The sequence below is a fragment of the Puma concolor genome, chromosome B1 (assembly GCF_028749965.1).
Source record: "Puma concolor isolate L17-30 chromosome B1, mPumCon1.1.hap2, whole genome shotgun sequence".
Taxonomy (NCBI): Eukaryota; Metazoa; Chordata; class Mammalia; order Carnivora; family Felidae; genus Puma; species Puma concolor.
Window position 1 is genome coordinate 115378219 of NC_141670.1, and position 26366 is coordinate 115404584.

The window sequence follows — 26366 nt, forward strand, 5'->3', positions numbered from 1 at the left end:
GATTGGGCCAGCCAAGGCTGCCAACAATGAGTTTGGATTTGAATACCCTTAAAACCAGATTTAAAATTCTATATGGTTCAGTTTGCTCTGGAGCTGCTGTGTTCATCGGAGTTGAACCAGTGTAGGTCACCCATTTTCTGCCAGTGCACTAAATTGTGAACTTTCAAATGAATAGAACTTCTTTTTTTTTAATTTTTAAAAATGTTTATTTTTGAGAGAGAGAGAGAGAGAGAGAGAGAGAGAGAGAGAATCCCAAGCAGGCTCCATGATGACAGTGCAGAGCCCTATGTGGGGCTTGACCTCACAAACCATGAGATTGTGACCTGATCCAAAATCAAGAGTAGGACACTTAACCGACTGAGCCATTCAGGCACCCCGATGAATAGAACTTCTTAAACCCTGTTGGTGATATGTAAACACCTCTCATGTCCAGTCAACTGGTCTTGTCGGTTCTATCTCAGAAGTGTCTTCTGAATCTAGAACTTTCCCTGTGCTCCCACTATCATCTATCTCCTGGACCAGGGCAACAGCTTCCTAAAAAGGATGGCATTCTATGTTCGCAGAGTTCCAAAGAGCATGGGATTGATCTTACTACTCTCTTGTTATACTGATGACAGATTTGGCCCAGGGACTCAGATATTATTAGCCACCTTTCCAAATCTTACTATCTCCCATCTGTACTCCCCACACCACAAATGTTCTTACTGCCGTGAACTCCTTGTCTGTCTCCAATAGCATGATGTTCTTTTACACTTATGCATGTTCTCTTCTGCCTGAACTGCTTCACCCCTTCCCAGTCCCCCTTATCTCAGGTCAATTTTCAAGAGCCATTTCCAATATCATCTTTTGAATTCTAGTTATCCCACTTTCTTTTCTCTCTGTATGGCCACAGCACAGCCTCATTCCACTGATTACAATTACATTTACATGTCCCTTCTCCAGACTCAGAGCACATTGGCTGGTAATTGGCCATAAATGCTTAGAATATGAAACTTGCTGGACTTCATGATTCTATGGTAATGAAAAGATTAATCAGAAAAATGTTTGTTATATTTCAAAGATGAAAATGATGTACATTTTTCTGGGATAAAAATCATAACTCCATTCTATTCCAGCAGCTCTGGCTGCCAAGAATTTCCAGAGTTTGCTTTTTCCTTCTTTTTTTCTTTTTTTTTACTTGTAGCAGAATTTAATTTTGTTTCCATGATTGCCGTCTTTTAGAAATCATTCCCTCTTTAGCTTTTGCCAGCTCAAAGTAGGCAAAAATTATAGTTCTAGTGAATGAAAGGTCTTAGTTGGGATATCCAACCTCTATGAATATATCTGTCTTTTCCAGCTATATTTCAATTACTTTTATGCAGATTGAAATCCAACCTTTTACTGAATCTCATTTATTGTACCTCTCATTCATAATGGTTTTAGTTTGGTTTTGTAATTCAATCAAAATAAGTAATAGAGCATGGAAAAGGATCTAAAATCTTCGTTGTTTGGATAGAAATAGATTTGGGGAGACTGAAATAGGTATAGGCCAAGACCCACGTTAAAGACTTGGTACAAACAAAATTGTTGCCTTACATCCTGAATTTGAAGTCATTTGAATTGGAGCTAATTTGAAGTTTGCCACATTTATAAATACCTTGGTAGTAAATTCGGAACATTCTAAAAGAAATGTTCCAACTGCTGAGAACACTAATAATACAAATTTTGTTAACACTTTTAAAACTTATGTAATTAGGGCTCATAAAATAAAACTAATTAGAAATAATTATTTCAGATATTCTTATTTATTTATTTAGTGGACAGTGTAAAAGATAGGACTCCCAACATTCCAGACCAGACCAGAAAGACAATTCCAAAAGAAGACTTACATAGCCATATATAATGACTCACTATTCCCTTATTTATCACCACTAATTTTACCATATTTACTTACCATTGACCTCAACCTTATTTTAGCAACAAAGTTTTACTTTCTTCTTTTTTTTAATTAAAAAATTTTTTAAATGTTTATTTATTTTTGAGAGATAGAGAGAGACAGAGCTCGAGTGGGGGAGGGACAGAGCAAGAGGAAGACACAGAGTCTGAAGCAGACTTTAGGCTCTGAGCTGTCAGCACAGAGCCTAATGCGGGGCTCTAACTCACGAACCACGAGATCATGACCTGAGCTGAAGTTGTGTGCTCAACCAACTGAGCCACGCAGGCGTCCCATGCTTTCAAATAGTTACCACTCAGACACTGGTACTGATACCTGAACAACAAATATGTCCATTAGTTATTAAATTGTTAGCTTGGTGCAGCTGGAAGCAACAAAATGCCATTGTAAAATACACTGTAATTCAAATACTTCATTAATTTTTATTGTTGTCTACCTTTTTTGTTAATACCAGTGAAGTTTTTTTTTAAGTCTAAAAGCAAAATAACTTAAATATTGACCCAGCTTTGATTTTAAAAGTTAGCAATCAAAGAAACTTTTTCTTAATTTGTAATGTTTTGACCTAGAAAAGAACCATGGCTCCCAAATCTTGAAATACTATCTGGGTTTACTATGGTTGCCCACGTTTTTCTTCAAATGCAATCCATATTTGCAGTGAAGAGGATCCAATTCAGAAAAGAAGAGTGGGATTTCAGTCAGAGCAGAAGAAAACACCTGCCATTAATCCCAAGAGCACAAGTGGGGTCTGGAGCGTCCGAAGCAGCCGCCACAGCTGTGAATGGAGGTTGACCTCTGCTTCAGTTCTGTCTTGAGCTGGCAGGTGCCAGGACGCCATTCTGTCTGCTCAGAAACATCCCCTTTTGAAGCAGCAGTATTTATTGCTCAATTGTGAATGCAAATTTTTATGTGTTCGTGAATTAAGGATCCTTATATATGGCAAGCTGTCTAAAGAGCTCTAGTTGACACACGTGGCTTTGGCATTAATAATTGGACTTTGGGGGGAAAAAAGTCATCTCTGTTCCCCATTATAAAATTGTTTTAGAAAAGCTTTGACCTCAAACATGTCATAGAGCCTAATAAAGTGCCTTTAGAGGACTGGTACAATGAGAGGCTTGGCCCCTGAAATCTCACCAGCAAAAGTAAACTGAACTGTAAAGAGAAGCTTTTGGGGGAGGAAGGGGTGGGAGTCGGGGAAGGGTTCCACAGTAACTGTAAGTAATCTTACAATAGCTTGATTTTCAAGGGAATGTTTCTTAATGCTAGTATTGGGAAGTATTTAACTGTGGCACTGGGCCATTAAGCTTTTACAAGACAGACCATTCAGGTTTTTTAAATCAGCCTCTCCCACCATATCCTCCACCAGTGTCCAGAACATTGCCAAACTCTCTGTAGACATTTGACAAATGTATATAAAAATCAAAATAGAATTAAATAACATACAATTTAAATCAAGACTAGAACCTCCATTGTACTCCTTAAACTTGATGGTAGGTATCCTCTCATTCTTGTTTTGGGTTTCCTTTGCCCCACCAAAAATAAAACTCTGCTTGCAGGAGCACTAGAGAACATTATATGTGTGTTGAAAATGACCAAATAAATTCTTTAAACTTAATTTTGCAGAGGTAGACACACAATCTATACCAATTACTCATTACTTAACTCACTGAAAACATTAATAAAGTATTGAAATTTTACTGAAAACATAAAGAAAAATAATTTTCTTGGTTTCCCTTTGTTTTTAATGGCAAAATTATTGGGGGGGGGGCGGAGACAAGAGTTTGTTTCGTTGATTCCATTACCTTAGCTCCCTCTCTCCCTCCCTGACCCTCCACAATTCCTCTTTTTCTCATTCAAACTTGAGATCTTGGGGCCAACTGCCCAGGACACTGTGGGAAATGCAATTGAGAGGCATTTCAGAAGGCATCTGTCGAAGGCAGTCACATGGTCATCATTCTTTCTGAGAATCTAGTTCTAGAGCTATGTCTTATCATCCTAACCTAGTCACACAGACTAGGTTAAAGTCCTGGCTAACTCACTTGCAAGAGACCTAACCTTGATAATCTTTGGGTTTTGTTTTTGGCATCTATATCATAACACTTCACTGGATAGGGAGAAGATTAAATACAGTAACAGGTGAAAGTTCTTTGTTGATGGTAAAATATATAAATCATAAGACATTATATTACTGTTATTATTAATTTCATGATAACCTCACAGCTGTTTCCAGAAGTGTCACAACTGAGAGTAGGAATTTGGTACCATGTCTCTGTAGCTGATACTTAACAGGAGATATTTTAGCAACAGAATATTCCTACATTTTCACCTGAAGGGACATAGGAGTCTCTACCAAGACTTAGGATGGTACTTTGCCAGCACCTTGGCTGTGCTTCCAGTCTGGACTTGATCCTTGTCTCCCAGCACTGCTAAAGGTGAAGGGGAGAGATTGAAGGTAACTCTGAAATGCACCAATTCCTCAAGTAGGCTGAGCCCTGAAACATGACTTCATCTTTAAGAGCTAGGGGGAAAAAAAGTATTGATGCCTCTAGAATTAGCATTTCCTGCTGGTGTATTTGCTCAAAGGTAAAGAAGATCTCCGTGTGGCTTAGGAATAGAAAATCCTACAAAAACCACATCTATATGACTATCTGGTTTATGACAAAGGTGACACTATACAATGGGGAAAAGATGCATTTTCAATAAATGGTATTGGGTTAATTTGATATTCACATAGGAGAAAAAAAGCATCTTGACTTTGACCTCACATCATGCTCAAAGTCAGTTCCCCATGAATTCAGATCTGAGTGTGAAAAATATTCTATTTTTTATTTTTTTAGTTGTTTCTTTTTCTTCAGTTTGGGCACAGTGCCATCCCAAACAATATAAGTTTAACATACAGTGTTCTATTAGTTTCAGGTGTACAATATAGGGATTCAACAACTCTGTACATTACTCACTGCTTATCATGATAAGTGTACTCTTAATCCCCTTCACCTATTTCACCCATTTCCCCCCCTCCCCACACATACACACTCACCTGTCTGGCAACCACCAGTTTGTTTTCTATAGTTAATCCCAAGCAGGCTCCGCACTGTCAGCACAGAGCCTGATGTGGGGCTCAATCTCATGAATTGTGAGATCACGACCTGAGCTGAAACCAAGAGTCAGATGTTTAACCAACTGAACCACCCAGGTGCCTCTGTTAATTTTGTTTCTTAAATGCCACATATGAGTATTTGTCTTTCTCTATCTGACTTATTTCACTTAGACTCATACCATCTAGATCCATCCATGTTTTTACAAATGGCAAGATTTCATTATTTTTATGGCTGAGGAATATTCCATCTCTTTGTTGTTTATCTTAATTAAAAAAAATTTAATTCTAGTATACAGTGTTATATTAGTTTCAACGAGGCTTTGGCTTTTAGAATAAACGTAGAAAAACGTCTTTATGACCTTGGAGTAAGCAAAGATTAAGAAATCTTTGGAACACAAAAAGAGATAACTATAAAGAGGAAAATAATGTTAAATTGAGTTTGTTAAAATTAAGAACTGCTGTTCGTCAAAGCTGTTGTTTAAGATAACATAATTACAACACACAGAGTGGGAGAATATATTTGCAATAAAAAACTGAAAGAAGAGTCATTTTCAGAATGATGTAAAGAACTCCCACATCTGTCTCCATATATCTATATCTATCTGTATCTATCTATCTATCTATCTATATAGAGAGTGTATATATATATATATATATATATATATATATATATATACACTTTTTTCTTGTTAGTTTTATTTCTTTTTTTATTTTAAGTTTATTTATTTATTTTGAGAGAGAGAGAACCAGCAGGCAGGGCAATAAAGAGAGGGATAGAGAGAGGGACACTCTAGCAAATCTAAAAGACAACTCAACAGAAAAAGGGCAAAAGATGTGAATAGATACTTTATGGGTAAGGATGCAAAAATGGACAATACATGCATTAAAATGAGTTCAACTTATTAGTAACTGGAGAAGTACAAATGAAAACACTGTGTGAAACTACTATGCCTCCCACCAGAATGTCTAAAACAAACAAACAAAAAAAGATGGAAAATACCAAGTATTGGCTATGATACAGGGAACTGAAATTCTTGTACATTGCCGATGGGAGTGTAAATTGTTAGAACCACACTGGAAAACTATTGTCAGTATCTACTAAAACTGAACATATTGGGTATTTTCTACAACCTAACAATTCCACTTCTAAATTTACACCCAACAGAAACGCATACAGTTTTTAATCAAAAGACTTAAAATAGGATGTTTATAGCATCACTGTTTTCAGTAGTCAAGACCCAGAAAACAAATGTCCACCAAGCAATAGGATGAACAAAAAAATTATGGTTTATTCAACACAATGGAATATCATAAAGCAGTAAGAGCAAGTGATCCACGGCTAAACACAAAATTACGCATAAATTTTACACATACTAAGCAAAGAGGTCAGACACATACTGGTATGATTCCATTTACATAAAGTACAAAAACAAACTATTTTGTCAGAGGTCAGAAACAGTGGTTACTGGTGGTTGGGGTAGTGACAAGAAAATGTCACCACAGACCCTTTTGGGTTTCCTTACCTGGGCTCTACTTTCATAAGTATGTTTAGCTTGTGAAGATTTATTCAGCATATTACATACTTATGACACATGTACTTTGTGTACTTTTCTGTGTGTCTGTGTGTGTGTGTATACAATGGTATAGTATATGTACTATCCTGTATAATATACTGTATATATAATAACATAGGTATTATACAATTTTCACATTGCAACCTTCTTCCAATTATAGTTTAGAACTCAAAATTCCCTGAGAAACCTCATTGTCAAGTATACTTATGTGCCCTTTGCATGAGTCTTGCAACTAACCAGCCGATCTGTTCAAGCTACAGTTTTTTTTTAATTTATTTAAAATTGTTTTTTCTTCTTTTTTAGGGCCCTCCTGGTCCAAAAGGTGATAAGGTAAGAAATTGTATAGCAGAAACAAATTAAGTTAGTGGAAATCCACTGGTATGATCTATGCTATGTTATATTTTGGTCTTTTTAATGAGCGTCCCATACAGACTTTATGCTAAAACTATCTATCATCTCATCTTCCTACTCTACAGGGAGAACAAGGTGACCAGGGACCTCGGGTAAGTTGTATTCTTCCAATCTTGGGCAGAGAATTGGTTTTCAGCTTCAAACTTATTGAATTAAAGTAGCCCTGGCTTTATAACAACCTTTGTATCATGGTTTAGTAATAGCTGGCAAAAATATCATACCACTTGTAACTGAAATAGCCTTAATAATAACTAATGGGTATATCCTATAGCATTACATTAATTTGATACAGTAAACAGGTGACTGTACGGTAATTAGCCCTGCTTATGAAAGGCCAGAATCACTACTTAAAAGTCAACAGCAACCACCCATTCAATGGCTATTGGGTCCTTCAGATTTGCATGCATTGTTTTGCAATATAGAGGCCATTTAGATTCCTGTTGAATTTGGCCCTTCTTCTGCAGTTGAACTTTGTGTGCTATTGCATAAATATGTTATATTACAGATGAAAATATTAATTCATTTTATATTTTTATTCTTCATCACAAATTTGAATAATATTTGAGTTCCTTATTTTTATGGATTTTTAAGCAGATAAAAGGTGAAATATGATTTAACATTCCGGGGAGGAGGGGCATTCTTTTATTCTTCTCAAACGTGGCTTTTTTAACCATTATAACACAATGGTGAATGCTTTGTTGTTACCTTGGTAGTGCCAAGTACTCTGCTTCACATCTGTGCCTTATTACCCAAATGTTCAGACATACTGTTCCAATGATGTAGTGGCTCCGTTCAGACATACCTCTCAATTTTCTCATGTCACTATGCACAAAAGCGAGCATTTGGTTGAAGAGTCATTTTTTACAGTGGAAAAGCACATTTAAAACTTTCAGGTTGAAAACAGAAACTGTGTAGATTTTTGTGTAAAGTTCACTGTGTGTAGACAATTATTGAATTCATTTATACTGCAGTAGGGGTTTTATTGCCAAAGAGGTAGTTGATGCACACTTGAAAAGTTTGTAGCCTTATCTTCTCATGTTTACTAAATTAGATAAAAGCTATGCTATGACTTACTTTCCTTTCCATTTTTCAGCTGTTTCTTTACAGAATAATAATGATTGTGCCACAGAGCATTTTGTTTCTCATGGCAATTATTCTAGCTGATGACTAGATTCAAGCTAAAAGCTCATGTTAGTGGTCAAGGAGATTAAACATCATGATATCTGTCATGGATGTGAATGGAATAAAATTCTCATAACCTTAAGTGATTAACATACAGCCACTTGTTCTGTATGTGGTGATTATTTCTCATGGCATGTCTCCATGTATTGAGTATCATTTCTTTCCACACGCAATATCAAAATCACTCAACTTGCCCTTTCCAGGTAAGGGGGAAACTGTTTCCATTCTGAGAAATCTTCTTTTGGCAAAGGAAGTGAAGGGGTGGTTCACAGCTTAGCTGTCATCAGTATGCACGCAGTCCTCATTTTCAAAAAGGTGTGTTGGCTTTCATCGTTCCAAAAAGTGATGATTGATTATAAAGCTAGGCCAAATTTTCAGGGTGAAACCTGAAACCATGTGAAATTCACCTGGTTTCATGTTGCATTACAAACTAAGACTTGGACCATGTTCCTTGCAAGTTTGGCCAAAGTTCATGAACTACTTTGACGAACCCAGACTGCCTTTCATAGCGATTTCAGCCAGTTTTCACACTGACTGAGGCCAAGTTTCACACGATTCAGGGACCATTTAGCATTTCAGGTGGAAAGCGGCAAAAAATTGATCCCATTTTCTCCAGGATTTTGCTTTTTATCAAAGGAATTTGGATTGAACTTATCATGCAGGGTGAATCTTCATGGGTAAAAATCTAAATGCCCTAGAAAGTATATGTGAAAGAGAATGAGAACCTACCAAATTGCCTGTCTTTTCTCAGATTCCTAACTTAGAAACAAGACAGGTCACATTCAATGCTCTCTGAAAAATAGATATTACTTTCTAGTAAAAAAGTATTAGCTACTTATCAGGAAATTTATCACACAAAATAGTAAAATGAAGGCTTTATACTTCCAGAAAATTTGAAAGTAAGTTAGAACTGGAAAAGTCTTCAATAGTAATGAAAATTAACTTTGGCCATATCCTCTATAGGCACACTATTCCAGCTGATGCCCATGGAGGCTCTCTTTTCTAAAATGTAAATATTTGTATTTCAATACCCTGTCCATTTTTATCCTATCAAAGCTTTTGAATTCAACTTTTTACGATTTGTTGCAAGTAATTTATTTATTTCCATAATTAACTTAACGATGTGACCCTCTATCATTTTAGTTCTTTGTTAGCTCACCTATTGTTAAGGAATTTCTACTGTTTCCTTGAATATGGGCTTTTTTTTTTTTGTCTTTTTGGTTCCCCAAGTGTCCAACAGGAATATATTAGGCCACAGCAGGAAAAAATTAAAGACAATATAGAAATTAAGAAGGCAAAACTATTTTGAAACACTTGTACATATATTTAGCAATATACATTGAACATCTGTTATCTTCAAGATACCATGCTTAATACTATAGAAACTATAAATGGGTCTACTTTCTCTCTCTTCTACCACCACCGAATTCAACCTGCTGTTATCTCATGTTCTTGACTACCGTCACAGCTTTCCAAGTAATCTTGCTTCTTCTTTTGACCCTGTATAATCCCTTTTCTACACAGCAGCCAGAGAAATCATTTTATATTGTAAATTAGATCATGTTACTCCCTGTTTTAATCCTTAGAGTGAAATCCAAACCACTTTTCTTAGACTGCATGGACTGTCAAGATTTGGCCCTTGCCCACCTCTATAACCTCATTTCACACCATTTCCCTTCCCCACACTGTGGTCCAGCCACATACTCCTCTATGTGTTCTTCAAACACATCACACTCACTCCTAACTTGATGACTTTCTCTTTGCTGTAACTTCTGGTCTTCTGGTGATTGGGTTCTTTTTATCACTGAGATTTCATCTCAAATACCTTTTTGGGGAGAACTTCTTTCCCCAAGTATCCAATCTAAATCTGAGATTGTCCTATTTTGTGTATTTATTCACTTGCTTGTTATCTGCAAAACATGCCCCTCCATTTACATAAATTCCACGAGAGCAAGGGCTTGGTCTATCTTGTTCATACCACCATCACCTAGAACAGTTAGGACTCAATAAATATTTGTTGCATGTTAGAATAAAATATTATTACATCATTAATGCCCTCAAGGAGCCTATAATCTCATGGGTGCCTGAATAAGAAAACTCTGTGGTTGTATAAGTCTTAAATAACTATATCAAGAGATGCTAGGTAAGTGAACATTCTTCCATTTTAAATAATCATTGGATCCTGGAAGTGGTGACACTTGAGCTGGGACTTGATAAATGGATAATCTCTAGAAGAGAAAGGGAAGAGGAAGACCTTACACCTTCCAGATAGAAGCAATAGGACAAACAGTATTACACAAGTGGGAAATGACAGGATTTATTTAAGGACAATAGTATTTTATTTGCCAAGAGTATAAGTTAAATATAGAAAAATTACATCATGTAAGGCTGGATTTTTTAAATTAAAGTTATACTATGGAGTGTTTTGAATGTGTAAGTGTGATGGGCAAAAGGAGACATTGAAGATTTTTTAGCACATCATTTGATTATAGTACCACCAGACTCTTCGGTGTTACTACCAGATGTTCTTTATGAAAATTTACTTGATGATGGTATCTTGTATAAAGTAGAATTGGAAGAGACTGAAAGGACCAGGAAACAGTTGGTCATCCAGGACAAGGTCATAAGAGCCCGGGTTATCAGCATAATGTCCAGTCCTCAGAGGGGATGGGCTGGCTCAGTCTGCAACATTGAGTATTATTGGTGGGAAGGGGCCACACTAAGCAGAAAGCTCAGTGTCAGAATGAGAAACTCAGCAGCGGGGAGGAGCTATGTTGGTGAGCCAAAGAAGAAATTCCAAAGGAGTCACCAAAATATGGGAGAGAGCTCCATGTTTTTTATGGGGCCTACCTATAAGTTTATTTTTCTCATATAATGAGAAGTTCAGAGAAGGCAATTGATGGTATTATTTATATAATTCAATGATATAACTATGGAAGTCTCTGTGAATCTCTTGACTTTTCCTTCATGATTGTAAGAAGGCTCCTTCAAGTCCAGCCATCACATCAGTATCAGCAAGGAAAATATAGGAAGAGGAGTCTGTATAAGAAAACAGAAATTTTCCCATGAATTTCATAGCAGACTTCAGCTCGTGTCTTATTAGCCAGACTGTGTCAGATAGTTACCTCACAGCTGGAAGTGAACCAAAGAGAATGGGCTTGAAAAGGAAAGTTGGGTCATCTTGTAACCAAACCAATGTGAGTTTTCTCCTTAGTGAGTTACAGATAGAGACTATACCAGGTGGAATTGTCATACAAAGGAAACTTTATTTGCAGCAAATAAGGAGATCATAAGGAATAACTTCCAAAGCGTGACTTCCTGAGCAGGGATGAGTGGGTTCCTTTTATTTAGTGTTAGGATGAATATTCAAAAGGAGAGATTTGTCATCACATGTAAAGGTGGGCATAAGCTTGAGCAGGTACACTTAGAAACCATGTCTGTACATGCATCATACAGTATGTTAATGAAACTTGTACTCCTCCTTGGGCAGAGATTTTTAATATTATAATGAGGTGGTGGTAACTATTGGGGAAGAGGGAGGGGCTATGGGCATGCTCTAAGAGCAAGTATAAATTGGATGAGGTCTTGGGCTCATGATTTCTGCAGGGCCTTGCTTGTTCATAGACTGGAACCATATGAGTTGATGTTGAGTCCAGGCATCTGTGGAGACTGCTAGTGGATTTGTTAGCAGAGTCTGACAAGACATAGTAGCTGATTAGGGAGAAACAGTTCTCTGAAAAACAAGCTTTAGCCTTTCTGCTAGTTCCAACTTCATTAACCCTATGTGGCACAGTTTCAATCTCACCAATAGGGTTTGCCACAAGTGCCAAGCAAAAACTCAAAGAGTGAAAACCAGGGATGACATTAATAGAGGAGAAATTAAGAAGAGAGAAATCTTTAAGAAGAAGGTGAGAGATGAATTCAATCTATATTGGATTTACATCCAAGCTCGGTGATCATTGGTGACTTGTGGCAAGATCAAGTTAAAAAAAAAAAAAAGCAGTCAGGGAAAAAACAGGAAGATACTGAAGTGAAAATTCAGCACAAATCTTTTATTTAGATGTAGGGTCTGATGTTGAAAAAGGATACAAAGATAGGGCTGAAGTTTCTGGCTTGATAAAATTGGTCAGAAGACAATCAGAAGTATAAATAAGTTGAATTTTAGTTATGTTGAGTTTGTGATCTTGATAAATTATTTTGCTGGGTTAATGTAGCAAACAGTTGGAAGCATGAGACTGGAAATATGAGGTGGTGCCCTAACTATTACGTAGCTGAACTGTCGCAGAGTGAGAACTGAAACTGTGGAAGTGGAAAAATAGTGAGTGAGGGAGTGAAGTGAGTGAAGGGTGCTTGGGTGGCTGAGTTGGTTAAGTGTCTGACTCTTGATATTGGCTCAGGTCATGATCTCCGTGGTCGTGAGATGGAGCTCTACATTGGGCTCTGCGCTGACAGCCTGGAGCCTGCTTGTGATTCTCTTTTTCTCTCTCTCTTTCTCTCTCTCTCTCTCTCTCTCTCTCTCTCCCCTTCCCCTACTTGCAGTGTCCCTCGCTCTGTTTCTCAAAAATAAATAAAAAAAAAAAAAGAAAAACCACATTTAGGGGTGGCTTAGTTAAGGTCTTAATCTTGGAGTCGTGGGTTTGAGCCTTGTGTTGGGCTCTGCACTGGGCGTGAAGCCTACTTGAAAGAAAGAAAAGAAAGAAAGAAAGAAAGAAAGAAAGAAAGAAAGAAAGAAAGAAAGAAAGAAAGAAAGAGGAAAGGAAAGAAAAGAAAAAAAAAGAAAAGAAAAGAAGAGAAAGGAGAGAAAGGGAGAGAGAGAGGGAGGAGAGTGGGAAGGAGGAAGGAAGGAAGAAATATCCACATTTAACAAGTGGGACAAAGAAGGAGAATCAGAAAAGAGAGTGAGAATTCAAAAGCAAAACCAGGACACTACAATGTTTTAACACTAGAGGAGGAACTACTTAAAAAAAAAGTGGCTAATGAAATGCTCTTAATAAAAGGAAAGTCACAGGGTTGAGGTCTATGAAAAGCTTTTGATCTTGGTGTTCTGGAGTCCACACATATTAAGGGAGTACATTTTGTTAAGCAGTGAAAGTCAGATTGCAAGACGTTAAAAGGTAAATGGTAGGAAAGTTGACTATCTTTGAATACTGTTGATGGCGTATGATTTAATGCAGAAGAAAGTGGGCTAACCTTTTTGGCATGAGCTTTCTGTCAGTATACGTTGAACCAGTTTTGAGCTTACAATTTTAGGTATAATATAGCAACCGTAGATATCATTTGTTTTTATTCTACAAGACACCGAGTGTTAGATTTCCACAGATGAATGCATCCTGACGTTAGAATTGCACTTTCTTCCTTGCTTCCTGGGGAGATGTCATTACAGATTTGCCATTAATCTTCAGTACATTTGTGCAAACATCGCTCTTCAGCAGTTAGGCCTTTCAGCTGTATGGTGGGGCTGGTGCTTTTTCTGTGGTATCAGTCACCAAGTCTGGGCTCCATTTTCTTCATTTCATCCTCCTAAGTTTGTATCATAGAGTTCTGAGGCTATGACGTCACCTGTATTGAAACAGAGGTTGGAGACCTGCTGTAAGGAAGTGGAGGGGCATTCCTAGACTGAACAAACATTGGACCAGGACCAGGAAGTAGTATTTCATGCATCATAATTATAATTGCTAATTATTTAGCCTTACAACTTGCTGAACACCTTTGTAGGCAAGTTACACACATCATCTCTAAGCCTTACTACAGTTCATCAAGGTAGGATAAAGGAAGGGAAGAAAGGTAGGAAAAGTGCATGCAGTGGATTTGAGATGATTCCATCCACATGGGCTGGGTTCAGGCTGGACAGGGACCAAATTCTAACTCTGCCATTATCTGTCCCTAAGATTATAAGAAGCATTAGATAAAATCATGTATAAAAAATCTATAGCAGGTCCTCAGCAGATCACAGATGATCATTCTATCCATGTATCATGTGAAGAATCTGGGGTGAGGTCACTTGCCCAAATTCACATAATTTGTAGGTGGCAGAAAAATGGATTCACACCCAGCTCTCTTGGCCCCTAGTTTATATCTTTCCCAGTGGATCTTGCCTGCTCCCCTATCAACAAGGTAGTTGTTATAGTCATCAACCTCGATGTGAAACAACAGGGATTACTATCTATGGCTAAAATAATAACACCAGCAATAATGGTAAAGTAATCTTATTCATCTCTTAAAATACACCAACCATTCTGTGAAGACATATCTTATTTCAATGACCCTGTGAAATAGCTGCTTTCATTTTTTCCATTTAATAGGTGAGGAAACCAAGATTTAGAAAGTTTAAATATTTTGTCCAAGATAACGGAGTCAGTCAGTGGCAGAGCTAGGATTTGAGGCTAAGTGCTTACAGTTTACATTTTCCATATATTTTCTCATTTATCCTCAAAAGTAATTCTGTGAGTTACTTTTTTTTTTCTGATGAGGATTGAGCTCAAGCAGGTTAAATGACTTGTGCAAGTCATTTTTACACACATCGACCAAAAGATGATGCTGGGAGTCAAATCCAGATTTTAAGTTCTGCTTGCTATCCATGATAAATCTGGGGAACACAAATGCAAAAAGGAGCATTTTTTCTTTGCAATCAGTCTTTACAATTCATGCACTGTTGGCCCTCCAAAAAACAAATGAATGAGTGAATGCCCCATATCCATACCCTAGAACCTCATGCAATATAAGGGAGCAGGGCAATGCTGATCTCCAGGCAAATGACATCAAAATACCCAGTTACCTCCGTGTAATACGATTTTTCTTCGCAACTCAATGGCACCAATTTGAAAATTGTATCAAGATCCTGGTATATTTGTTGTTGATTTTTTTCTTTAGGATAAATAATCAGATCAATGAAGTCTGTTTTCTGCTCTTCATAATGCTGTGTTCACATGTTGTACAAGGTATTTTGTTGATCCTGCTTTTATTCTGACCCTCTTTTTCCAAAAGATTGCATTGTATTTCTTCATCAGTCACAGAACCTGAATGTCAAGTGTAAAAGACTTAAGACTTTCAAGGCTTTTCCCATTGTTGTCTGCACCCATTACCACCACCACCATCACTCTTCAAAGAGGACTTCTTGTTTGCCCAGTTCTTAAGGGCTGCTGCCCTTGTCATGAACCACAGCCCTGGGAATCACAGTGGTACTCAAGGCTTTGATGTTAATGGCTCATATTTCTTTTCTCTATCTTAGTGACTTAAAAACATATTTTTAAAAATAAGCAAAACTGTTTTAGTGTGTAATACTGTCTTTCTACATTAGGGTACTATGCTGCTCTGAAATTGTGGCAAATTTATTAATCAAACTTAGGCAATAAGATGAAGAAACATCATGATGTTATCTTTTGACTATGTATTAATCTTCTAATCAGTTGGCTACCATCACCTTGCCAAATAACACAGAGCCCTGATAAGTAAAGATTTAGTGGTTATTGGTCTCAATATCATCAGCCAACAGCTGGTTTTAAATGAGTCCTGAGCTCTCACAGTTTCAGTAAGCCACCCAAGAGCTCCGTTTAACTATTTTCATAAAATTCATTCTCTTCCCAGTGTATTCAAGTAAATTTTCATAACAGCTGGGACTACACAAAACTGATAGCATCTTAAAAACATCTTCAGCAAGACAGATTAAGTTCCAGAAAAGGAAAGCATTTAGAAGTTTATTTTATTATCTTAACCTTTGTTGACTTGAATGATTAAACAGATTCTTTGGCTCTGCTAAAACATTTAGGCCTGGATATTAATTTGATGTCCTTATTTACTTAACCCTTGCCTTTCTCTTCAGCCCTAATGAATACACTACTCATTTGGTACTGAATGTATTGCCTGTGAAAAGGGAAGGGATATAACACAATGGAAAGAAATAAATTGTGAGAAAATTGTTTTTAATGCTTTCCAGATTCAGCAGAAGTTGGCATGGAAACAGAAAGCTCATTAAAATTTGCAAATGTTCTTGTATTTTTTATAATCAGAGTTCTCTTTTCAGGTTTCTCTGTCATACTTCAAACCACTAAGAGTTAGTATTGAATTAAACCTAGAAACATTTGTAAACGTGTCCTAATGTGGGTCAATTTAAAAAAAATAAATTATTTTTGCAAACAATTGTTGATATGTAGACAATATTTCCCTTGGAATTCAGTGTTGTGAATTATACCTCCATTATTGCTTATGTGGCTGAGCCCATCAAATAAGAAAAAGAAAACACTTTAGGTCTTGTACATTTTTGTCTAATGTAAAAAATTATGTAAGCAAACCTATAAATAGAGTAATCCAGTGGGGTAGACTTTTATACAAAATATTTGGAACTAAAAGTGAACAATTTGCAAACCCGTATATTAAAACAACAATAACATAATAGTGTAAAGCTTGAGAGTTGAGCCTTTAACTGAAAATTCTATTAATGACCACAAACATATTAAAATAAAATAAAAATCCAACCCGAGGCATATCCTCTGACAAGGAATTCTGGGGAATGATGCCAACCAGTTTAAACACCCATGGATTTTCTTTCAGTGTTTTTAATGCAGAGTGACCTTCACAATAAAATAATTATTCATTCCATTTTATGAAGTAAAAGAAAGATTTCATTTGCCCACAGTCTTGTACTCATTGCTTATATCAACTGCAGTAGCCTCCTGTTTACTTTTGCACATGATTTATTTATCTGGATATATACCTTTCAATCTTTTCAGGTCAATGTACACCATTTCACATTTTTCTTAAAAACGAGTGAAGGGCTGCCTGGGTGGCTCAGTCAGTTAAGTGTCCAACTTCAGCTCAGGTTATGATCTCGCAGTTCATGAGTTCGAGCCCTGCATCGGGCTCTGTGCTGACAGCTCAGAAGCTGGAGACTGCCTCAGATTCTGTGTCTTCTTCTCCCTCTACTTCTCTGTCTCTCTCTCTCTCTCCCTCTCTGTCTCTCAAAAAGAAATAAACAAAAAAAAAAAAAATGGGTGCAATGAAAGATTTTAGATAAAAGAGAATACATGCATATATATTTAACATTCCATTTATATTTTTGTTTGTATTTTTATAAGTGCTTGCAGATATTTTCTAAATAAAGAATTCCTTGATACATTAATGACCTCTCAAATACAAAATTAAACATGTTTTATTATTTTTGTCTTACAAGTTAATTTTCACTTGAATTCAAATGTAAGAGTCTTATGTTTATTAATCCACATAATAGGGAGCAATGGTTTGCATTTATGCCTGCAAGTGAAGCATATAATAAAATGTGGAGGGTGAAATAGATTTGTGGTTGGTGACTTTCAATATTATATAAGGAAGAGGAAGTAAGCCTTTAGGTGAATGTATTAAAATCTATATTTGAAATGGACAAAAAAATTGAACCAACTGCTGTTGGTAATATCTATGAATAACGAGCATATTGCAAATAGGAAATACAGAAACTGATGAGCAATTTACACTAACAAAATCCAACACAATTCCCACCCTTCTTTTTCCATCACTTCCAAATGCAGAATTATAGTTGCAACAAAAATGTTAATGAAGTGGATTCACCAAATAGAAATCAAGAAAGTATGAAACAGCAGGTTTTTAATGGTGCATAAGGATTTGCAGAAGGGACTAGAATATAGGACATTATTTTTGATTCTTCCCTTCAAAATGGGGGGGGGGGGATAATGGCTTATGCACTGACAGATCATGTGTAGGGAGAACAGGTCCTGTAGGTCTGAATGAGATGAGCCTCTGGAAAGTCATTTAGTGCCAGACAGCAGCATCCTTTCATAAGCATACTTGCACTAATGTGTCCAGCAGCTCCTTGTACCAGACATAGCCTGTAAATCACAAGTGGCAAACAGGACTGGCTTTGTAGGAAAATAAGTCAGTATAGTGACTTTGGAGGGAGTCAAGAAGCTTTGGTTTTCATCTCTTAGAAGTCGGTTAAGTTTTGTTTTAAAAAATGTTGATATTCAGAGAAACCTTTACTGATCACTAGTTTTTTACATATTTTTCCCAAGTAAGCTTTTGAATGATTTCACACACATGAATAATAAAAATAGTAGTAAGAATAGCAATAGTAATAATGTAACATTGCTGTTTTTGTAGTTCCGTATACCAAGAAAACTGGGCAGTCTTATCGTGCTTTATTCGTTTGTGAGTCTAGCATGAATCTGTTAGTCAAGGGACTTCAGTGGTGGAAAAGGTGGTATCCAAACCCTCTCATGTAGCGTTCAGAACATCAAAGAAATAGTAACATAGGACATTCTTTCCAGGACAGGAAGTTTAGTTAGCTGCAGACCTGAAAGAATGCATTAGAATTAAGAATGAAGATAGAGAAATTATGGTAAGTAAGCAATAGGAGAGGGAAATTGATGTGGTACAGTGTCAGTGCTGTTCTGGTGTGAAGCCTGTGTACTGTGATGGGACGTGAAATAAAGAAGAAACTCACTACAACCCTAGGAAGTGCAGGCGAGCAACAGGTGGTAATTCCTGCCTTGCTCCCATGTCTTCAGAAGAACTTATCAGTTTGAACATTCTGAGTGTATTGGCAAGTAAGAAAAAAGGCTGGATGAGACACCACCAAATTTTTAACTAAGATGACATTCCATTGTGGGTTATTTTTTAAAAATTTCTTCATTCCTTGGACCTTTCATCAGGCTTATTTTCAGAAGCTGAGTTAATCTGTTTATCTAGACTGTTAAAATTGTGGCTCAACCTCGAAATATCTCACCCAACTCTTGAGCCCTTTGTGACTTAGAGGAAGTCATCATGGTATGAGATTTCCGGGATGGCTGAAGGGAAATTCTCCTGCTGGTGAGGTAGGAAGTATGGAATGAGGCATGTGACTCAGGGAGCCAGGCCCAAATGCAGGGCACACCAGAGAACCTAAAATATGCCCAGTTACTAAGTTGCATAGGCTGTGTTATTTTGTCTTTGTCAAGGTTTATAAGTTGTTTCTCTTATTAAGAATTATCAAACACTTGCCTTTTACACAGCCAATTGATTAAAAATATCACACTGCATATCACTCTGTATGTAGGTGTTTATATATCAATTTTCATTTAAGAATTGTTCTGTCTATAGAGATATTTTATATACATATATAGCATGTGTGAATATTCACTTAAAATTGTAGTTGCCTATACTGTCTTTATGAAGTATAGATTATTATTCACATATAAGATCTAAATACATTCAAATGTGAACCTACTTTTTTTTATACTCTAATTCTTACTAAGAAAAGGTAGGTAATGGCCAACAGACACATGAAAAGATGTTCAACATCATTAATCCTTGGGGAAATGCAAATCAAAACCAAAATGAGATAATCACCTCACACCAGTTAGAATGGCTAGTATAAAAAAGACAAGAAATAACAGGTATTGGTGAGGATGTTGACAAAATATAACCCTTGCACAGTGTTGGTGGGAACGTTAATTGGTGCAAACACTGTGGAAAATAGGTTCGTCAAAAAATTAAAAATAAAAATACCAGATGATTCAGTAATTCTACTACTGGGTATTTATTCAAAGAAAACAAAAACAGTAAATCAAAAGGATTTAAGCACCCTATGTTTATTGTGGCATTATTTAAACTAGCTGAGATATGGAAGCAACCTAAGTGTCCGTCAATAGATGAATGGATAAAGAAGATATGATATATATACATAATGTATTACTCAGCCCTAAGAAAGAATGAAATCTTACCATCTTTGACAACGTCGATAGACCGAGAGGGTCTCATACTAAGTGAATAAGTCAGAGAAAGACAAATACCATATGATGACATTTATACATGGAATCTAAAAAACAAGATAAATAAGCAAATAACAATAACAACAAGTAGGCTCTTAAATACAGAGAACAAACTGGCCAGAGTAGAGGGAGGCACTGAGGGGATGGGAAAAATAGATAAAGAGGATTAAGAGGTACAGACTTCCAGTTATAAAATAAATTAGTCACAGAGATGAAAAGTATAACATGAAGAAGATAGTCAATAATCTTGTAGAAAGAGAGAAATAAGAAAGAGAGAAAGAGAAAGAAAGAAAGAAAGAAAGAAAGAAAGAAAGAAAGAAAGAAAGAAAGAAAGAAAGAGAAAGGAAAGAAAGAAAGAAAGAAAGAAAGAAAGAAAGAAAGAAAGAAAGAAAGAAAGAAAGAAAGAAAGAAAGAAAGAAAGAAAGGGGAGGGAGGGAAGGAGGAGAAAGACAAAGGAAAGAAAAGACAGGCAAACATTCAAAGCAATCTGTGAAGTTTTATTGGATTAAATTGATATATCTTTCTAGTTTACCTTTCTATTCAGTGTGCCATTGCCAAATTGCTTAAAGAAAATATAAATTAACTTTTCATAATTTAATGCTTACTTTTTCTTCCTGCATGTTTTAGCCTGCCAGGAAAACTGTTCTCAATGTTTCTTTACAAAGTAAGATGGAAACCATCATGGTAACTGTTCTTGACTATCACACCAAAATTTGGCTCTAACATTGTAGTAGAATCTACTGATTAAGCTTTTTCACTTAATACTAATTAATTAATTTTTCGACAAATACTTGCCTCGACTTGAATAGCAGAGAAAAGTTTGAAACCTAGTTCAGAACTCAGTTGCCTTTTCTTAGCTGTTTGACTTCTTTATGTTTCTTAGTAGTTGAAGAAGACATAGGGTTCTAGAATGCCAGCACCAGAATTCCTTCTTAGGGATATCAACTTTTTTTTTATATGAAAGGGACTCATACATATTCTTTGCATTTAAAACAAGTTATTGTAGCACCTTGTAATTTTTCAGTCCTGATTCTTCCTTGCTGAATTTATTTTTTATCCAACTGAACTATTTTTTGAGAAAGTAAACATTGGAAAGATTGTAAATCATTAGTATAGTTTTATCAGATGTTTGAAAATCGGAAACTATTTTCTTTTTATTAGCATAGCTGTTAGCCATCATATGGTAAAAAGCTGCTAGCTACAACTTAACCATTTCTATTGATTTTTTAAAACATTTCTTTGATATCATGTCTTTGTTGGTTAAAGAATTTATAATCTATGTAACAGTATAACTTTGATGATGAACACAATAGTGAATAGTATTTTACCTTTTAATTGGATGTTATTCTTTCACTGCCAAGTGTGTAACTACTATGTTTAAATTGAGAACTTCACGCCCTAAACTCACTACACTCACCACTTTCATTTTCTGGTATGGATAAACATACATTATTTCGACTTTGACAAAGTGAAGTTTCCAAAGAAACTCCGATGTTGGGAAATTCCAGAATATAATATTATAAAGCCATTTCTTTATAAGGCCATTTTATTGCCTCCTTCTTCTTTTTTTTTTTTTTTTTTTTTTTTTTTTTTTTTTTTTTGCTTAGTACGAAATTACTTTTCAGTCTTATAAACTTTTGTTTAGTAAGTTATTCATAATTATTCAATAATACTATAAAAGGAAATTAATTTTAAGGAGTACAGGAAGAGGGGAATATCTGGAGATCTATTAGACATTTTGGATTTGTTCAGAAAATTAATGTAGAGATTTACAACTTCACCCTTCACACTTACACTTTTAGGCAGAAAAGTCAGACAAAATCGAAATAGAGAAAGCTTTTGCTATGTCACCAGCACAATGTCGAACGTTAATGTTGTAACTCTATACTGGTCGCTGGTGTTACTTCCACTTTGGAGCCCTGTCTTTCTAATAAAATGTGTCAGAGAAGAATGCAAAGTTTGAGTCATGGTATCTACCCAGAATTTTATACAGTAACTGTTATAATAACTCAGGATTTTTAGAATGTGTCAAATCAAACTGCATGTGCCAACAGGGTTGTAGTTTGAGAAACTGTCACAATTTATACAGGATTTCTTTTTAAGGTAGAGCGTAACACCCTTGGTTATAGCAGGGGAAAGGAATTCAATGTCTTTATTTTTCCTTGTTTTTGAAACATATACAGTATTTTGTGCAACCTTCCCTCTACGTTTTGAATTAATAATTCTCATGAGGCAGAGGAGAGGCTACAAACTGGTAGCTTGTGGACCAGATTCTGAGAAGAGAAATTCTGTTTTTCCCAAATTGGTTGCTGACATTTTAGTATTAGGCAATTTAATATAAAATTGTTCAATTAATTATTTTTAATTGAAGTATAGTTGACATGTTATGTGAGTTGCAAGTGTACAACCTAATGACTTGACATTTGTATACATTATGAAATGCCCACCACAATAAGTGTAGTTGCCACCTGTCCCTGTACAAAATGATTACAATATTATTTTTTTATTCCTCTTGGAAAATTGGAAGATCTATAACTAGTAGGTACACATCCCTTTATAATTTCTGTTGGCTGGAGCTGAATTGAGTCTGTCTTGCTTTAGATGGAGCACGTGTTCCTCATTACACACAGTGACACTCAGCCTACTTCGTTTATTTACATATATACATTGTCCCTGTTGGCACTGGGGTTTGCAATACCTGAATTAGATATTAAGATTATTGGGGCACCTGGGTGGCCCAAGAGCATCTGACTCTTGATTTTGGCCCAGGTCGTGATCCCAGAGTCATGGGATAGAGCCCCGTGTCGGACTCTGCACTGACAGCATAGTGTCTACTTGGGATTCTCTCTCTCTCTCTCTCTCTCTCCCTCCCTCCCTCCCTCCCTCCCCAAAATAAATAAAACATTTTAAAAAAGGAATTTTAGGGGCACCTGGGTGGCTCAGTCGGTTAAGCATCCAGCTTCCGCTCAGGTCATGATCTCGTGGTTAGTGAGTTAGAGCCCTGCCTTGGGCTCTGTGCTGACAGCTGGGAGCCTGGAGCCTGTTTTGGATTCTGTGTCTTCCTCTCTCTCTGCCCTCCCTGGCTCATGCTCTGTCTTTCTCTCAAAAGTAAATAAACATTAAAAAATAAAATTAAAAATTAAAAACATTTTTGTTGAAATAAGAACTGAATAACAGAAGTTTTTGTGAGTTACCCCAGTTGTGTATAGAATAGAATAGTAATTAAATAATATGCAAGTAATAGTAAAGAGATAAATTTTAGGCCTTTAGTTTTTTATGTTTAAAATTAGAAACAACACAGACTTAGAAGACTTGCACTTTAGTCACTCCTTTAAGGAAAAATCTGGCCCCAAATTTCAGAATTTCAAAAGTATACATGTTGGTTTTTTACTTAAGATGATACAGCTTAGACATCTATATAGCTTGTAGCTAAAATTTGTGGATATTTAAAATAATATAAACTTAGCTTCATATTTTTTTTATTGGACCCAAGTAATTTCCTTTATAATACTAGTCAGTAAACTTCTAAAAATATTCTTATTTTAATGCACTTTATATGTTTTCTGGGTCTTTGTTGTTGTGGTTGCAGAATCGGTTTAATGGAAACATCTCCCCTTATAGAATTTCTAACAAAATAGTCTAGATGGATCACAAATAAAAGGCACGTTTGTTTGGAATTGCCCTTTATAACTGTACTAGCAAATCTTAAGAAAAAGAACTAATTTGGGATAGTATTATCTGATTTTTTTTCTGTGTCTTCCTTGATATAAAATTAAATTTAAATCTGATTTTTTCTGAGGGCAACAAATATACAATTTGAGGGTGTGGCCCAAAGGATTTTTTTTTAAATGCCATTAAAGGGTCCTATAAGGTAGATTATATTTCCTTTTATAGAAAAGAGTTGTACACATTTGAAACATTGGTTTCTTATAGTGTTTTTAACTGTTGGACAAACAAGAACGAAAAATTCATTTTTTGTTAGAATTAAATATCTTTTGGCAGTGCCAGAAAGGGTTTCTAGATAAATCTTGGTTGTTCTATTTTAAAAAGGTGCTGAGGAGGAAGACTATATGGGTCGCAGATTTCACTTGCTGCTGCGTCAAACTTTCTCTTATAACTACAAAATAAACCCATTTCATAGCCAGCCAATTGCCTAAAAACTTTCATAGGGTATGCTCAACGCATGGTTCTCGAGTTTTATTCCAACACCTCAAGTGGCAAGGAGCTCACTCACTCTTACAAAGCAGATTAATAATTACAGACAATGCTGAATATTAGAAGGCAGACTAATAATTACAGACAGTTCTAAATAACACAAAGTAATTAAATCCTTTATTCAACAAGTGTTTATTGTTCCTTTTTTTTTTTGAATTGACATCTGCTGTTCTCTACATCCTCTACCTTTTGTTTTAATCCTGCCTTCTGAACTAATTCCTCTTCCACATGACAGCCATTCAGTGATCTTATAGAAACAGTGAATAAGGTTAAAATGAACCCCAAAGCCCTTCTCCTCCAAACTTCATTTGCTACATCCCTCACCAAGTAATGGTCCAGCGTAAGTTTGAATATGCCTTGCCATGGTGGAGGCGGTTATGTTCCACATGCAGTTCTGAATCCATTTAAAGTAGCTCTTAGGGGCACCTGGGTGGCTCAGTAGGTTAAGTGTCCAACTTTTGGTTTTGGCTAAGGTCATGATCTCACAGTTCCTGGGATGGAGCCCCACATCTGGCTCAGTGCTGACAACATGGAGCCTGCTTGGTACCCTCTCTCTCTGCTCATTTTTTTCTCTCTCTCTCCTTTCTCTCTCTGTCTCTCTCTCTCTCTCTCTCAAAATGAATAAACTTTAAAGTAGCTCTTATTAGGGACACCTGGGTGGCTTAGTTGGTTAAGCGTCCATCTTCAGCTCAGGTCATGATCTCAGATCAAGCCCTGCATCAGGCTCTCTGCTGTCAGCACAGAGCCCACTTCAGATCCCGTGCTTCCCTCTTTCTCTGCCCCTTTCCCACTTGTAACACTTGCGAGCTTTCTCTCTCTCTCTCTCTCTCAAAAATAAACATTAAATAAATAAATAAATAAATAAAGTGCTCTTATATCCCATCTCATCTTCCCCTGCTCCAGTCATCCATTCCTCATGTGAGAATTGTGTGCTTTCTTACTATTTTGGTTGTTCTCTGCGTATGCTTCTGTCTCTGTTCTCCTTAAAGGGTGATGTCCGGAAATTAAACACATTAATGCAGCTGGACTAAATGGGAGATAGCCTCCCTTCTTCTGTTTGTGTCATAGCCCGGAATTAGACTGGCTTTAAACAACATTAGCTGTCATATCATATACCGATGCATACGTTTATTATCAACTTAAATTCTAAAGTGTTTTTTCTCACTGTGTAACCCTTAGCTCCTCAATTGTGTTTTTATGTAGTTTATTTGTTGGATCCAAATACTAGTCCTTACTTTTATTTTCCCATTATTAGTACACTCTAATTCTGCCATCCAACAAGTATTATATTTCTTCTTCTGTCCCATTTTCTGGAGATCGAAGACATAAGTGTAAAAACAGATATACATAGAGAGAGAGAAATTATTCTCAGATCCAAAGTTGGAGAAGACTAATCTAATTCGCTGATACAGATGTTAAATGTTGAATGGATCAGGACTGAGAACGTGAACTACATGGCCAATTAAGCACTATTATGTAGGTTAATTGTTCAATTGGTTATAAATCCACTATTTTTATTGGCTTTCAGTTCAGGTTTCTCAATTTAGTATGTAAGGATAATGTAAGAGACCCAGACAAATCTCTTGCTGTAATCTGGTTATAGATGTGCATCCATCTATTAACAACTGTTTTTAAAAAGGAAATAAAGAAGGGGCGCCTGGGTGATTCAGTTGGTTAAGCGACTGACTCTTGATTTCAGCTCAGGTCATGATCTCATAGTTCCTGACTTCAAGCCCAGCTTCAGGTTCTGTGCTGTCAGTGTGGGGCCTGCTTGGGATTCTCTCTTTCCTCTCTCTCTGCCTCTCTGTCTCTCTCAAAAATAAATAAACATTTTAAAAAGGAAATAAGGAAAATATTTTTAATGTTATTTAATGTTTATTTATTTATGAGAGACAGAGACAGAGCACGAGTGGGGGAGGACAGAGAGAGGAGACACAGAATCCAAAGCTCTGAGCTGTCCAGACCAAGCCCGACACGGGGCTCAAACTCACAAACTGCGAGATCATGATCTGAGTCGAAGTCGGATGCTTAACTGACTGAGCCACCAGGCTCCCCTAAAGAAAATATTTTTAAACATCACCTTTTTGGGCTTTTTTGCAAAATTTCTCCAACAATCTAGTCTTGACTTAATAAAATTTTACCAGTCTGTCTATATTTTGCAGAATTTATCTTCCTCCTTTTTTTTCTTCTATTACTTCTAT

At 36.3% G+C, this 26366-nt stretch overlaps 1 protein-coding gene across 1 annotated transcript in view; it reads left to right on the top strand.

The window, feature by feature from the left end:
* Positions 1-26366, top strand: part of COL25A1 (collagen type XXV alpha 1 chain) — a 469078-nt gene that overhangs the window by 304370 nt on the left and 138342 nt on the right. Inside the window, exons 6-7 of the mRNA XM_025921769.2 lie at positions 6905-6931; positions 7078-7104. Coding sequence (XP_025777554.2) covers positions 6905-6931; positions 7078-7104 — 54 coding nt within the window. The remainder of the gene's footprint in view (positions 1-6904; positions 6932-7077; positions 7105-26366) is intronic.